Consider the following 17,458-nt stretch of genomic DNA (forward strand, 5'->3'; position numbering starts at 1 on the left):
TGCAGCCAGCATCTGACACTGGGTCTGTTTCACACTTCTCCGAGCTTACCAGAGTGACCCCCGCCCAACTCTGTGAATTCTACAAGGTCATGGGGCAGCCGAACCCCTCTGGGTCGCTTTTGGGTCCCATGTATTTGGGAGGATCTTCAACTGGAACTCCGAATGCAGGTCAATCCTCAGCACCAGTCGCCCCCCCTGGATCAATTGGTGGATCCGAATCGGTTACCGGCCGAGGCTTCGCAGCCTCCTCCGGGACATATTCCAGTGGCAGCATTCCTGGGCACTGACACTCATCGGTGGCACCGAACCCATCGTGATTTTCGACTTCAGTACTTCGGCTCTAGCGCTAGCCAGACCCACACAGCCTGAATCAGAAATGCAGCCATATTTCCCTTAAAAGCCCACTGAGGAACACGAATGGAAAGGCTCTGAGGATCCCTATGACTGTTCCAACCCCCTATTAGAGTCAATGACTGATGACACCTGGTACGAGGATTTGGCTAATGCCAGTGGCCTAGACACTACACCAGACGCTGGCCTCCTCTCTCCTCCCGAACTGGCTATGGAGGAAGGGGCATTGGGGATAGTTGGTGATGGTCTATGGATTTATGTGATTCTGTAGCTGCTGTGGGTACCGAGTAATTATGGATTTACTGCAGTTGACGTGATTTGCCACATAATTTCTGGATTTCATTAAAAAGAAATCTTGCTCAAATGGATGAAAATCAGTCTTCCAGATAATGTGAAGCGTAATTTCCCTTTCTACGCATAATTAAGATAAACTTGGTTCATAATTTGGTACTCTATGCCACATAATCCTAGAAGCCCTGACAATGGTAAACCTCTGCAAAGGGGGTTGCCGGCTGTCATTATGAAGATGAAATGCGTATTTCAGAGGGAACCAAGAAATATATTTCCATTTATCATGGTCCCCTGTGAAATATGACTTTTTATACCACGGAATTTTTAGCAATGAAAGCAACCAAACATGTAATTTAGGTAACATCTTGTGTTGGAGGAAAATCGCTTTTACTCATCACTTGCCTTTCAGAGGGTAACACTAGGGGCCTAGTAGAACCGGGGCAAAATGGCAAAAATACAGGCCAGTTTGTGACTCCTGCTCAAGCTTTCTCAGGACAAGTTCTACCTTTGTTGGCATTATGGCATTCTGAATAAATGTGAGGGCATGTGTTTGATTAGACTGGTTTAAAGTTTTCAGTGGGACAAACAAAGAATTTGCCTGTAACATGTTCATGCTTTCATGCGTTTGTTTATGGTTGTGTAACATATAAATCAATTGTTTTGTCTTTTTTTCTCTCTCTCTTTGTAGTCTGACCTTCCAGAAGGTCATCCAGTCACTAGGTGGGTTTCCCTCCCCAGGAATGTAAGCACTGAAGGAAAAAAGCCATGCTGCACGCCAAAGCTCAGCACGGTGGGTGGACATAAATTCACCCATGAAGAAATGCTGGAATGCCTCATTGAAAGTGCCGTGTCACTCATGGTCTACAAACACAAGACAGAACGGCGTCTGGCTAGCAAAATTGGATTTATAGCTAAACCCGTCACTGACCTCTACCACGAACGGATGGCAAAGATGGGAGGGACCGGCTGCAACCTACAGTGGCCCTTCCTCATACAGCCACTAAGCTTCCACGAAGAGCACTGTCTAGCCTCTCACCCGCTCTGGGCCTCAACAATGACTACCAACCGACTTCACCTAGCCTGGGAATCCAAAATTAGGGCAAGTAAGGACCCAGCCGACAAGTCGTCCGTCAGTTCATCTTACCAGTCCTCCAGCCTCCCCGACATTAACACTACATCCTCTCCGAGCACCAGCCTCTTCTCAGGCTACCCACATGGTATGATGTCTTCTCAGTCAGTTTCCCCGACCAGCAGCAAAACACCAATTGTCGCACTTCCAAAACTTTGAGTATTTTCTGCACCACTAATAAAGTGAGACCGTATTTTGCTTTATTTGTTTGTCAGGTACCACATTAACATTTCTCTGTAGACTTGTATTTTAAGTTCCTTGAGACACATGGGGCGGGTAGAACGGGTAGGTAGTTATATTTAGCATTTTGCAGTGACACCTTTCTTCCCTGGTTTTCTTAACTCCCACAGCATGGTGCACCGTCTCAGTCCAAAGAACCAAAACTGAAAAGGTTCATATGACTTCTGAGGGATACATTCAGGGCAATGTGTAATCTCCATTCAGTACAGATACAAATAATTTCAAAGTTAATGGAAAACAATAGGGCAGTAATGTGTGCCACCCACCTATTATGATGTGCTATCAATCACAGAGATGTTATTATATCTTCAATAGAACGCATTACGTATATAAATCCTATAAGTGGCTGTGTGCAGGCAAATCTTCAAAACTGTGTTCTTATATCCAGACTGTTGCTAATTTAGACGCAGCCTGAAATAAATTAGCTTCGGAGTGAGTCATCCCTGTGTTGTTTGAAATGGTGTAGACACTTATCCCATTGGAACCAAGAGGATAACGATATTTTTTACAGTCTGTTATATTAAGGCCTATCCATATTCTGTCCTTGTAAAACACTTTTATGTACCAGACTCATGGACTAAAAGGTTTGTTAGAAGAATGTATTGATTTTATTTTACACATGTAAAATCGTGTCCAAATTCTAATTTGAAGTGACATACAGTAAACCCAAACCGTAAAACACATGTGTGGCTAATCAACACATAGGAAATACCCTTACAATCTGAGGTTGATGCTGGTGGTAACAAAGAATCCTCCAAATTTAAAGTTCGCAGAACAGTATTGTCCTGCCGATATATTGTGCACTTAGTGGAAAACATACTTCAGGCAGAGACCATCAACCCTGCCACGTTCCAGAGTTGACTCCGGTAGACATGGGGGAAAGACCAGCCATCCAGTTTTGAGTGAATGATGGAGTTAACTCCAAGAAAGACTGGCCTTTAGATAGTTGTGAGACTTCATGGAGAAGGTAGACACTCTGGGGCCCATTAGTATCTCGGAAAAGAGTTTAATATGGTGGTGTTGTCTGTTAGACACCGCCAGCCATATTAGGATGGGGGCGGAAATATGCCTTTCCGTGGCGGCAATGGATGGATTACTTGCGGGGGCCTGTTGCGGGCCCTCTGGGACTCTGGGGAGTGGGGGATGCACATGGGAGGTACCTATGGTACCCCCTGCAGTTCCATGGTGCCTGCCATGTTGTGCATGGAAGTGCACGACATGCCTTCCTGGCATTATGGCGGGCGGTGCTGAGTGCACCGCCCGACACAATGACAGGAATGCAGGAAGCGCCCACCACTTTGGCGGGCGCATCCTAATGGCCCCCACGGAACCCCCGCCCTTATGGCGGCGGTCCCATTTCACGGTAGGATGGCGGGCGGACTTTGTCCGCCTGCCATCCTAATGGACCCCTTAGTCCTTAACATAATGAAACATGCCTCCTACGCATATAGGGGAGACTGTTAAGTGGGCATGAATAGTTTTTCCCAACTAGGAGTGACCTTCACAGTGGAATGGCCTTTAGCAGTGACAACTTTGTTGGATTTTTGCAAAAACTTTCCTATAACAATGTGTCTCCTGACCTGGCAGATAGATCAACTTGGGTGTAAAAAACGTTGCTACCAATGAAAGATTATTAATCACCAGCAGGGGAGGCTGTAGGTCCACCAACATCTCAGATAGAAAATATACAGATCACATTAATATTCAGGCTGTGAAACTGGTCACATCACAAGTTCACAATTTGCAAATGAAAGCATTATGGTAATTGCTAAATGGTTTAGCTCATCAAAGATTTAAATTTACAATATTATGTCAATCACCTAAATATTTTACCTCCCTTTTTCACATTGTTTCCACTGCCTGTGTACAAATACCTGGCTCCTTCATCAGGTAATGCACAGAAAGGGACAATGCTTATGGTTAAGTCATGGCCTTTTAGAGAAAAAACCCTCACATTTGTATTAGACTCAGAGAGTATTTCTTACAAAAACGCAATGCACTACCACTCTGAATAAAAAGAATAAGCGTTTCTCAACTGTATTTAGTGGCATTTGTAAAAGCACACAGTCAGATAAAGTTAAAGCAGTGGTGAGAGGTTTGAATGTTCTCAGTGGTTGCCGCTTTGGAAATATACCGGTAGGGTGGTGCCTCGATTAAAACAAAATATAATAATAAGATTTCACTTATCTGAAGGGCCGATGCCTCTCCTCCGTCTTCTTCTCTTCTTCCAGCAGCACAGAAGCACACAGGATCCCTTAGCCAATCACAATGCTGCTATCATCAGCATGTCAGCATTATCATGATGCGTCTGAGCACTGTGGTTTGACTCTATGACAGGGACTGGGAGCCTGTGCTTGTTCTCCACCCAGCTGTGCAATACAGATAGGTGGAGAACATGCTAAGTCCGCATGACGGTTTGGCCGGCCAAACTGTCATGCACACTTAAGTGCACATTATATTACTCCTCCTCCCTCTCCCTGTGACACAGCCCAGCCCTACCATGCTCTAACCTGGCTCGGGCTCCTTACAGAAAAATAAAATGATAATAACAAAAATGTTGCGTTATTATTTTATTTTTGCTTTTACCTTCAGTGGGGCGACACTCTTCTGCCTTAGCGGAGGAGCTGTATGCACCTAATAGTTACTGTGGACCCATTACGGAAAGATACTCTTGTTAGCTGCTTGATAGTTAACTTTACTGGGAGTTTCTAGTACAATAAATTGTTTCGGACAGCCCGAGGTGGGACGTTCTTAGGGCATCGAAAAAAGTATAAGGAATCAGTGCATGCATTTCCTCCCAGGACTCGATGCACAGATCTTCATAAGGACAGATGGTCCACGTTTCTGTGTGGTGAGAATTTGCTTTGAAGCGAATGGGAGTAAATTGTATCCTAGCTAACTGTGCTGCCTGGTTTTTATCTGTGGCAGCTCTGGACTGGAAGTATGTCTCTTGGTGGACTGGTCAGGCTCATTGGCAGCAAGAAGAACTAATCTTATTCATTATTGGGCAGGCGTCATGTTGTCTTGGATAAAGGTCCCAGAGCGGGACACTTTAGTAGGGCACACCAAGTCTACCTCCCATTCTAGGAGAACAACTACTACCATCTCCCCAGGCTGTAGAGTACAGACAGTGATGGCAGTGAAATGATAATAGTGCAGAGGAGTAGTATTTCTCTGTTACCTGCTTTTAGGAGAGCAGCCCCTCACCCTCTCCCACGTTTTAAGTTGTTCTGCCTGTCCCCTATAATCAGGTTCTTATCTCATCCGTAAGAGGAATAGATGTTACTCCAGTATTGGAACTTTCATAGATTCACATGCTTGAATCATTTCCCGTCATTGAGATGGGAGTCCTTGGTACATTTATAAAGTATTGTCATAATAGATATAGAAGTCAAAAGGCCATAGGCCTCATTATTTAGTAACCATATCCAAGTCCTTATTTAAAAAAGGACCTAACTTAATAAAAGAACCAATCAGCTGTCACCACCCTCTAGAACTTTCCTGAAAGGAGCCCCAGTCCCTCAGAGTTTCTACTGCACGTCATGCTAGGGAGTCTCAACTGAGCTCTGCTCAGTTTTTTCCTCATAACTTTTGTAATATCCTTGTCTTCAGTTTTTCTCAAGTTATTTTACAGATCTAACTCTTTTTCCTGGGTGTATTTCACTCACTTCTCCATGTCAGTTACACCTAAAAAGGCCTTTTCAGGCCCTGTGGTACCTGCAGGAAGAAAAGGCTGCATGTCGACAAACCTCAAAAAGACTGCCTTTACTGGCTTTATCCTGATCACAAACCTAAGGACTGTAATGTATGTCACACCTTTTCATCAAAGACTTTAAAGGACCATGATAGGAGGCTTTTATTATGGCTGCAGAGGCTTAAAGACAGGGAGGACCCTATGTCTTCTGAGGACAGCGAAGGTTCCTCAAGATCCTCCTCCATGACGCCTCAAAAAAGACCACTGGACGTCTCTCCAGGTCATTCCTCGCAGCAACTTGGAGGTTGCTGCGAGGAATGACCTGGAGAGACGTCCAGTGGTCTTTTTTGAGGCGCACAAAAAGTCTTCAGAGAGTACTAAAAAGCAAGTTCTGCCTTCCAGATTGTCTCCTCCACGTCAAAGTTCGATTTCTGCAAAGAAATCTCTACAGAGATCAGCCGCAGACCCTCCTACACCTCCTGTAAAGGTAAAACAAGCTTTTAAAAAGCCTTCCGCTGTGCCAACGACAACAAGTTCTCCATTGACAGCTGTTGGGGTAACATCGTCGACGACTACCGTCGCCACGGTTATGTCTCGTCGGCATCAATTTCATCATCGATGATGTCTTAGTCGACTAGTCAAGTTCCTTTGTCGTCGACGATAAAGATATCCCAAAAAGTTGTCCTCGAGGACGAAGATGACGATGAGTGCTTAGTCGACGGTGTTGCCTGCGTTGCCGACGAGTCTACCTGTGACGACTCGCTCATGGACAATTTCACCCATTGCGTCGTCTACCGCATTGTCGACGAGAGATCCATCATCGAGGACAGTGTTATCATCCACTCCAATTCCGACTGGGATATCACTACCAATGCCCGTCAATGACTCTTCGAAGAAGATATGTGTATCGACGACAACGTTTACGTCGACAACACCAAAATCTGGATTAGGAAAATTGATTTTCCAATCAAAATGTCAGCGAGAGAGACTAACACCTTCCTTAACTACTCCAAGTAGGGTCCAAGCTTTATTACCAACTCAACTCTTAGATGATGATGACGATTCAGATGAAGACAGCCTGTTTGGGGCAGCACAAAGTCCCTCGGAGTTGAATGTGAAATACCAGGAGGACTCAGATGATGAAGAATTTTATGACCAACAACTTTACTATTCTGACCAGCGACGTCCGCAACAATTGCAACCAGAGATGGTTTGTTTTTCCTCCACTCTTATAACTGATTTGCTATTCATGTTGGCAGATTATAAAAAGAGATTTCCTTCATCAACACTGTCTCCTGCACCAGCTCTTCGGCCAGCTCCTGTGGTTCAAAGTCAACCTCCACCCCTTATTGTGCCTCAAGTGCCTGTACAGCATCTTCCATCCACAGATGAAGAGGAACAGCAGGAAGAAGAGAAAATACAAGAAGTACAATCACGGCAAGATGAGTGGGATTATTACATTATCCCTCCACCAGCGTCACCATCCCCAGCGCAAGTGGATATTGGGGCCTTTCATAACCTCTTGGAGAGAGCAGCCAGGTGTTTTGAACTGCCAATGCCTACTCATCAACAAGACTATTTCCTTTATAATTTCCAGGAACCCTTCAAAAAATCAGTCAGGTCTATACCCATTATCGACTACATCTGGGAACAGGAGTAAAGATAATGAGAAACCCAGCTACAGTTCCACCAGTCTTACTGAGGCTCGACAAGAAATATAAAGCCCCTGACGACGCACCTGCCTGTCTCACAGGTTATTCTAGGCCTGATTCAGTGATTGCCCAGATGGCACAACACAGGTCAAAGAATCCATCGGCTCCGCTTTCAGCGCCTCTGGACAAGGTGGGTAGGAGACTGGACAACAACGGCAAATGCTTTTCGACTATGTATGCGTTAACAGTCAGGGCGTCCAATTCTTTAGCGCTGCTAGGACGTTACAACAGACAAATGTGGTTAGATATCGCTCCTTATATCGACATTATTCCACAAGACACCAAGGAGGAGGCAAGAAAGGTTTTGCTGGAAGGTAAATGCTTCGCATCAGAAATAATTGATTGCGTGATGGACATTGCTTCCACTGGGTTCAGTAAGTTAGCTGGGGCTGCAGTCTTGAGGCGTCAAGGATGGCTGATTCGGTATTCCAACAAATTTTATAGCATCTATAAAAGCACTCTACTTTAATCCTAAGGCTAAGATTCTTGTTAATGGCTTACTCACAGATTGGGTTTGAATATCAAGCGGCACTAGGCAGGGGTGCCCCCTCTCCCCCTTATCGTTTAATTTATACATAGAACCCTTAGTTACCCAGTTGAGATCTGATATTTTAATTAAACCTTTTTCTATAACTGAATTAGATTTAAAATTCGCTGTATACGCGGATGATCTTTTAATGTTCACTTCCAATCCTGAGGTAGCAATCCCTCGACTTTTTGACCAAGCAGAAGCATTCGGGGGGATTTCGGGATTTAGAATTAATAAAGAAAAAACGGAGATCATGCAGTGGAATCAGGAGGTTTTATTCCCTCAAACGAAGCCCCGGATGAGATACCTCGGAATACATCTGGTTCAGAACATCTTAGAGACATCTAAAGTAAATCTGGATAGAGTCTACAAGGACATCTGTGGGCTCCTGCATCCTTGGTCCGGGCTGCCACTAAACATCTTCAGGAGAGTGAACCTGGTAAAGATAGTTATTTTGCCGAAAGTCACTTTCTTGTTTAATTCAATACCCCTGACATTCAATCCAAAAGACATAGCCAAACTACAGGGAAAAATTGGATCTTTCATCTGGAACTCAAAATCGCCCAGAATCTCCTTGAGAAAACTGAGGAGGAAACTGAAAAGAGGAGGACTTGCTATGCCAGACATACTTCACTATTGCCACTCTTTTCATTTTAAAAATTTCAGACTAATGGCTGAAAAAGCTGATACGTCTTCTTTGGGCCGTTTATTTCAGGCATTATTATCCCCCAAGGGCATGAATTTTTCTTATTTAAATTCGGGGACCCTAGATTTTACAAGCAGGTTAGATAAAGGTGTTAGGTGTGGCTCTGAGTAATTGGGTATTTGTAAGAAAAAAGCTAGGAATCCCGTATTACACACTTCAGGCCCCTATATGGGATTCCCCGGGGACACCAGAATGTCTCAAGGATCAATTATCGCTTCCTCTTAAAGCAGCTGGTATTATGCAGTGGCAGGATTTGCTTGATAACTCACAGCTATTGGGGTGGGATTCCCTTTTCAGGCTGACAGATGGAACTCTCACCAGTTTTAAATACTACCAGCTATCTGGCTGGTGGACTACCATATCATGGGATTTAACAGCTAACCCTAAGTTTTACTTGGTAAAGAGAAAGGGGAGCTGGAAAAAAGAGATCTCCTTTTGGTATGAGGCCTTAAATGAGATAGATGAAGTTACAGAATTAGAATTCAATAAGCTGTGGGGGGGAGCAGAAGGTCTGCATTGTAACAATTTATCGGTCCTATAGGGAGATTCCTTTAATATGCTAAATACAGTAGTGAAGTCTGCTCCCTTAAAACGGAACCATTTGTTCACTCTGCATAGAGTTTATATATCTCCAAAAAAATTGGTAAAGATCACGAGCCTTGAATAATGTTGCCCACGTTGCAAATTTCCTGCCGCCGATGATTTGCACATGTTTGTAGAGTGCACTGTACTGATACCCTTTTGGTCTAAAATTGAAGAATTTATAGTAGAAATTTTGGGTATACATCTTGTGATTACATCGAGGATGATTCTTTTTGGCTTGGATGTAGAGTATCATCTCAATGATATGAGTACCAAATTCATTTTTTACGTAATGATCTTAGCTAGGCGGGAAATATGTAAGGCCTGGAAGTCAGAAAATTCCCCTCCTTTCTTGATTTCCTGAAATATATTATATATACTAGTGAGTCTGATATAGCCTGTGCTAGCTCTAGTCAAGATAAGATATGGGCGGCCCTAGTGGCTTGGCGAAACAGATGAGAGTATTCCGATGATTTCACCTGGGTACTGTTGGCGCTTGGTCTCCAACCTAACCGAGGGTTTCCCAGTTTAAATGGTTTGGAGTGGATAAAGCAAACAGCTAAGTCTAGAGGGGTTTCCCTTCTCTTCTCTTATTTGGGACCAAATTCTTGACGTTGGAACATCGTAATGTTGAGTCTAAAGGAGAGGAGAGGGGGGCGTGGCCAAGATGGCGGCGGAGTGAGACGTCTTTCTCGGTCCCTCCGCCGCCGTTTCCCGAATCGCTTTGTTATTGCCTTGCAGGGGGTCCTGCTTACAACCGGAGGCGGACACGGGCCATCGAGATACCGCCCGGCAGGTCCCAGTGAAGTCTCCAGCCCCTGGCCCTGCGGAGACGAGCGCGGCGCCTGGCAGCAGCGAGACCGGGAGCTGAGACCGGAGTGCTCGGTCCGCATCGCCGGCAGGCAATCACTGTGGGTCCCGGCGCGGCGGCCTGCCTCGGCAGTGCTTCACGCCGAGCGCCCTTGCTGACGCGCCCCTTCGCGGCGGAGGGCTGCACATTGACGGACTTCGGGGAATGCGGCCTCAGTGCACAGCAGAGGGGGGCCGGCGTCCCTTTACTCTTCCTCAGCTGGGAGACATTGAGTGAGAGGAAGGCCACGTGTCCAGGAGAGGCTGGATTGAAGCTTGCAAGCACCAGCATAGGATACTCAATTGTGAAAGGCGGCGTGCAGACGACAGAGGCGGAATCGGCCCCCGCTCTGCCCCTGGTGCTGCCAACATCCACCTGCACCGGAACCGGACCTGGTGGGCCCGCCGCTTGCCGAGGGGGACCTGCTCGCATCTGGGAGCGGTAAGGCTGTGGACCGGCTGGGGGTGCTCTGGGGCGCTCTCGGCCCGGCCTGTGCTGCGCGGGGCGGCCTGCCACGCAGCGACATCGTGCTCCCCTCCCCCCCTTGCCCGGGCCTGCGGCGGTGAGGGCTTGGAGGTGACGTGCAGGGGCAAGTGAATTGAGGCGACGGCGCCGCCCCCCCCTGGGCCTGTGTCCGGGTCTGGACCTGGCTGACCGGCCCTCTAGACTGCTGAAGAACCATCTCGGAGGTGCCTGGCCGGGGGTCTGCGGCAGTGAGCCCGTGCCTTGGTGGGGACGGCGCGGCCGATCATCGTGTATCTGGAGGACGCCCTGTGGTGCGTGGGCAGCAGGAGTACCCGCCGTGTATGTCCAGTGAACACAGCCCACTTGGCCCCGAAGTCGGAAGGGGGGCTCCACCCTGGTGTGCGGGGGAACAGCGGTATCATGGCGGCCAACAGGACAAAGAAGGACAAGGAGAAGGAGAAGGCCTTGAAGGAGGGCACACAGAAAGGCTCGCCGCTGAGAGCACCGGTGGTCGCGGACAAGGCCCCGGCGCCGGATGAGAGCGAGGCGCCGGCCACCAAAGCCTTCATGCGGGAACTTTTCACGGCCATAAAAGAGGACATTCAGGAGCTGCGGTCACAACTGGCCTCGGACCTCAAGGAGGTGAGGAGAGACGTCGACGCCATTGGTGATAGAGTGGCGACCCTCGAGGACGACGACTTGGAGACGGCCGGGGACATACACCGGCTCCAACAGGACATCCTCCGCCTTACTGAGCAGAATCTGGACCTGCAGACGCACGCTGAGGATTTAGAGAACAGGTCCCGGCGCAATAACATTCGTATCCGCGCAGTCCCATGGAAGGGTGAGGGGTCGGACTTTCGGGACTACGTCGAGGGCCTCTTCCGCCACGTCTTGCAGGACGAAGATCTCCGCGAGATTCCGCTGGATAGAGTCCACAGGGTCGGCCTGCCGTGTGGAGCCAACGCACCCCCTCCGGATATCCTGGTGTGTGTCCACGATTTTCAGCTCAAAGAAAGGATCCTGAAAAAAGCCCGTGAGCACAACCCACTCGTGTTCCGTGATCATCCCCCGGTCCTCTACCAGGACTTGGCAGCCTCCACCTTGGCCAAACGGAGAGGCTTCCGCCCAGTCACTGCCTTCCTGAGAGAACAGGGCGTCCCCTACTCCTGGGGTCACCCTTTCCGGCTGGTCTTTCGTTGGAAGGGGAAGCTGGTCCAGGTGCGTTCTGTGGAGGTAGCTCGCGAGCTATTAGGTATGGAGAGCGCTGACCCTACTGCTGAGTCCTCATCCCCCCTCCGAGGACTCGCCGCCGCTCCACGGAATGGCATACCGTGGGCAAACCATCGAAGCCTTCGGGTCCAGATTTGTCCGTCAGTCTCCAGGAAAGAGATGCAGCGGTAGCGTCAGTGGTCAAGGTGACGGAGGCGCCTGAAGGGACATGAGCGATATGACCGGACACTTCCCCTCTGCAAGTTGACAGCTGGTGGTGGAGGGACCAGTACATAGGACTCTGATGGGTAATGTACTGTCACGTTCCCCGTGTATATTGTCCTGTATCAGGATCTGGGTGGCTGGTGGGGTTAAGTCCATGCCCCCAGCCCTTGGGACTTTACTGACGAACTCTTGTCTCCCCCTGATGTCCTTTTCATGGGGGGGCCTTGTCAGACTGTTGTTGTTGTGGGGTTTGTTTGAGGGGGGTTCGGGGGAAGGGGGGTACTCCGCATCAGCCGCTGGTCCCTGCTAGCGTGATACCTGTTTTGCCCTCTTGATGGGGAAGGATCTGAAAATTGTTAGTCTGAATGTCCGAGGCCTCAACAGCCCTGTCAAACGTGCAGCGATCTTGTCACTCCTGGAGGGAGCGGAAGGGGACATTTGTCTCCTACAGGAGACACATCTCCTTGCTAAGGACACTAAAAGAATGAAGGGCAGGCACTTCCCCACCCAGTTATGGTCTTCCTGTGGCACAAAGAGACAGGGGGTGGCGATATTGATCAGCGCGAAGGCGCATTGCAAAGTGCTGTCCCAGGTGGTGGATATCAAGGGTAGATTTCTGGCGGTCATTATTCAATGGGGCGACTCCCACTTTACTGTAGGCTCCCTCTACGCCCCCAATGTGCAGCAAGAACCCTTTTTAACTTCGGCGCTTGCAGATGTGCTGGCCTCCCCTGATCCCTGGGTTCGGGTGGGAGGTGATCTAAACATGGTGATGGACCCGGCTCTTGACAGGTCTGAAGCGCGCTCCGACTCGACCGGCGCCGTCTCCAAGGGGGGCCTACTCTGGCTACAGGAGGGGGGACTTCATGATGTGTGGCGCTCCCTGCACCCCTTAGAGCGCGATTACACCTACTACTCAGCAGCGCACAAGACCTACGCGCGCTTATACCACTTTCTTGCCTCCACCTCCCTGCTTCCCCAGCTTTCCTCTGCAGAGATTGCGCCGCGCTCCCTCTCGGATCATGCGCTCATTTCTGTGATAATGTCTGGGGGGTCCGGCGGGCTGGCCCGCGGGGGTTGGCGCCTGCGCGATTCTCTTCCCAACTCCGCCTCAGTGGTGGACCACTTACAAGACACGATCACGCAATACCTTGCCACCAACGACGTCGACGACATGCCCCTTAGCTCGGTCTGGGAAGCACTTAAGCTGGTCGTGCGGGGCGACTGTATCACGATCTCGGCCTCCCTGGCGAGGCTGCGCAGGGAAAAGCGCGAGGAGCTAGAGCGCGACGTGCGCGGGCTAGAGGCAATACACAAGCGGACCGGGGCGCAGCGGGTCTGGAGGGAACTGGAGACAAAGAGGCGCATGCTGAAGCACTTGGACCTGGATAGGGCTGAGTACGCGCTCTTACACTTACGCCACAAATTTTACCTTAGCGGCGATAAAGGGGGCAAGATGCTAGCGCATCGTTTAAGGGCCCGGACACAGCAGGCGATGGTCTCGGTCATCAGGGACGAACACGCGGTAGAACAGGCGGCCGACGCGCGCATTGCAGATAGCTTTCAACAATTCTATTGTGCGCTCTATACGTGCGACCCCCCTGACCCCGATCGGGTCCAGACCTACCTGGCGACTTGCAATATCACTCCCCTCTCCCAGAGTTCAGCAACATCTCTCGACGCGGAGATCCGCATCGAAGAGGTTATCTCAGCAATAGCGCGCCTGAAGGTTGCTAAATCACCGGGCCCAGATGGCTTTACAGCCTCCTTTTATAAGAAGTTCTGTGGCGCCCTGGCCCCCTTCCTGACACGTCTCTTTAACTCGTTCAGGGACTCGGGGAACGTGACTCCGTCCATGGCCGAGGCGGTGGACACTGTCATCCACAAACCGGGCAAGGATGCCAAGGAGTGCGGCTCGTGTGGCCCCATTTCACTTCTTAACATCGACATGAAATTGTTCTCTGGCATCCTAGCAGCCCGCCTTAGCCTGTTTATGGACGGCATCATTGAACCTGACCAGGTGGGCTTCGTACCGACGCGACAGGGTGGCGAGAACACCAAGAGGCTTCTTCACCTGATGGACTCATCGCGTACGCAGGCGTGCTTCCTTTCCATAGATGCCGAGAAGGCATTCGACCGGGTTGATTGGTCGTATATGTTTGCGGTCCTACGGAAGTTCGGACTGGGAGACACTTTTGTCAACTGGATCCGCTGCCTCTATGCTTCCCCCCGGGCCACTGTCCGAGTGAATGGGTGTAGGTCTGAATATTTTCCGATCACACGCGGGACATGGCAGGGTTGCCCTCTCTCGCCCCCGTTATTTGCGCTATACATGGAGCCGTTCGCGCAACGTCTTCGGGACAATGCAGCGGTGCAGGGGATCCGCTTCGGGCGGAGGAGCACAAGGTGAGCCTCTACGCTGATGACGTCATTCTGTCCCTCACTCACCCGCGCTCCTCTCTGAGACACCTTTCCCGGGAGCTGGAGGAGTTCGGCGCGGTGGCTGGCTTCAAAGTCAACTATTCGAAATCCCAAATCCTGAATCTCTCGGTGCCGGAGGAGGAGGTCCGGGATCTCCGGAAGGACTTCGCGTTTCAACGGGTCCAGACAGACATCCCGTACCTGGGGATCTAGTTGGCAGCCACGATTGCCCAAACTGTTGCCCTCAATTACAGGCTCCTCTTGGACCAAACAGCGAAGTCTGTCTCGGACTGGTCCCGATTGCAGCCGGCCTGGTTTGGCCGCCTGGCTGCTATAAAGATGACGATCCTCCCTCGTATCTTCTATCTCTTCCAGATGCTACCCCTGCGCCCCCCCCCCCCAGGCGCCTTGAGGAAACTACAGCGACTGCTGACCACGTTTCTGTGGAACTATAAGCGCCCCCGCATTGCGCTCGCCCGAATAACGGCACCTCGAGATGAGGGTGGCCTGAACTTCCCGTGCGTAGAGGCGTATTACCAGGCATCGTGCTTACGCTTCATCCTGGAATGGAACAGGTACCTGTCCAGCAAGCACTGGCTCTTTATGGACCAGACAGTGGCGGGACGTAACATCTGGCGTGAACTCTGGCTCCCGCGTAAACATCGGGCCTGGGGCCTTTACTCGTCGCCGGTGACCTCACCGACGCTGGCAGTGTGGGACCGACTGGTGTACAAACGAGGCTGGACTACCTTCCCGTCACCACTGACACCTATAGTTGACAACCCGGAGTTCCCCCCGGGATGCGCTTCGCCGGTCTTCCAGCGCTGGAGGGAGCTAGGCTGTAAGAGGGTGGGGCACCTCTTTCAACCGGAGGGGCTGATACCATTTTCCACTCTTCGCCGGGAATACTTCGAGATGAACGACGCGGATGCCTTCCATTATTCGCAGGTCGCGCATTGGGTGACACTCCCTACTAACATAGCGGACATGTCCCGTCCTATGACGCCCTTGGAACGTTGGGTAGCCTTTAAGAAGGATGATCGCAGACTCATCTCTGAACTCTATGCTTTCATTATGAAGCGCCAACACACGCAGCGCTCCAAAGCGCAGGTTAGGTGGGAGACGGAGCTAGGCCGCCCGTTGACGCGTAAGGAATGGGACAAGATACACTATCGCGCACACCACACCGCAGCCAACGTTGCCGGAGCTGAGGCGGCCTTTAAAATAGTTACATACTGGTACCACACGCCAGCGAAGATCCACGGGTGGGACCCTAAGTGCTCGAGTCTCTGTTGGAGGGGTTGTGGCGCGACAGGCACTTTGACACATCTGCTTTGGCACTGTCCCAAGTTAGTGCGTTAGTGGAAGGTGGTTCTAGACGACATAGACAATGCTTTTGGCGTCACCTTTCCCAGATCTCCTGAGCATGTACTGTTGGGCCTACCTCATCCTAAAGCGTTTCCCCTGCGCTCCCCGCGGGGTAGACAGACGGCTCTGGCGCTCCTGGTGGCACGCCTGGTAATCCTTGCACGGTGGCGCTCACCAGACACCCCTGACCCGAGGGACTGGATCAGGCGACTTTGGCTGCTGCTGGGCATGGAGCGACTCTCCCTGTGTGTGGATGGTAAAGGGGACACGTATGCGAAGCTCTGGGCACCCTTTATACACTTGCTATCTCGGGACTTACGAGAGGTCACCTGCCCCAAATTCCTACAGATATTGCTACTCATTCCGTTAGAACCGCCAGGGGCGAACACCTGAGAGTCCATGACCCGCCCTTGGAATGTGACGGGGTCCCCGGGAGTGTGGGCTTAGTTAGAGGTTTGAGCCATGCTGATGCGGAGGGGGTGGGCGGGAGGGAGGGAGGGGGGTCCTGGGCGGATGGGTGGTGGGGGGGGTGGGTAGGCTTTTGTTTCTGTTGTGGTGTTTCTTTCTTCTCTGATTTTATGAAAGGCAGCATCGACGTCCTACTTGGTTGCACCACTTGGCTGACAGCCCACCATCGCCGGGTCGCCCTCCGGGTTGTAGACCTCATGGCTGTGTTTTCGTGCTGTTCTTTTACGCTCTGCCGGCCGATGGATGTAGGCAGCCTAGCTGTGTTCACTGCTACATGTCTGCTGAATAAAAATTGTTTGATTCTAAAGGAGAGGAGAGGGTTCCCTATCTAGAATACCAACTATTGGCATATGAGGAATACAAATCTTTTTTTTTTTTTTTTTTTTAAAAAGGATGGCTGAAGGTCACAACATTCAGGCCTGAAGGTCAGACAAATATTTTAGATATGCCTTATGATGGACAAGAACTATTTGGTAAGCATATCGAGGAAGCCCTTCAGAGAATCAAAAAAGACACGGAAACGGCTAAAGCCTTGGGTACCCTCCAGTATAATAGGATGCCTTTTCGTGGTGCAAGAGGTAAAAGCAAGTCATCCTACCGGGGAGGTTACCAGCAATACCGGTATCCTTCCTAAACTTCCTCCAACCAGCAATACAGGATAGAGTTTGCTCAGAGACAACAGCCTGCGACTGCCTACAATAAATCTTCCTTTTGAGGGAAGGGGGGACAACAAAAATAGTCTGCCAGACGCCAATGACCTCCCACGTCTGCTGGTTACAATTTCTTCACCTCCTCCCAAGATAGGAGCTAAAATCTCCCATTATCTCCAAAATTGGATACAAATCACAACAGATCGTTGGGTCTCAGACCTGGTACAATTCGGCCATTCCCTGGAATTCATACAGCCACCCCATCCAGCACCTCCTCACCACTGGCTCACAAGCATTTGTGCCTAATACAGCTGGAAATCATCTCCATGATCCAAAAAGGAGCGATAGAATATGTTTATTTTCACCAGAGAGGGAAAGGTTTGTATTCCCGTTTCTTTTTAGTGCACTAAAAGGCAAAAAAGTGAAGGCCAATTTTAGAATACGAAAGAAACACAAGATGTTCCTCAGATTCGCTGTAGCTGGCAGGCATAATCAATTCCGAGTGTTACACTTCGGACCCAAATCGGCCTCTGGCATTTTTACGAAGTGCCTAGCACCAGTTGCG

The 17,458-nt window shown here is 49.9% G+C and overlaps 1 protein-coding gene across 1 annotated transcript in view; it reads left to right on the top strand.

Annotated features, from left to right (window-relative positions):
* Positions 1–1,953, top strand: part of LOC147678995 (uncharacterized) — a 746,514-nt gene extending 744,561 nt beyond the window's left edge. Inside the window, exon 4 of the mRNA XM_086944704.1 lies at positions 1,331–1,953. Within this exon, the coding sequence (XP_086800830.1) occupies positions 1,331–1,930 (600 nt within the window). The 3' untranslated portion in view covers positions 1,931–1,953. The remainder of the gene's footprint in view (positions 1–1,330) is intronic.
* The last annotated feature ends 15,505 nt before the right edge of the window (positions 1,954–17,458 follow it).

Source organism: Lissotriton vulgaris, chromosome 11 (assembly GCF_964263255.1).
Source record: "Lissotriton vulgaris chromosome 11, aLisVul1.2, whole genome shotgun sequence".
NCBI classification, from domain to species: Eukaryota; Metazoa; Chordata; class Amphibia; order Caudata; family Salamandridae; genus Lissotriton; species Lissotriton vulgaris.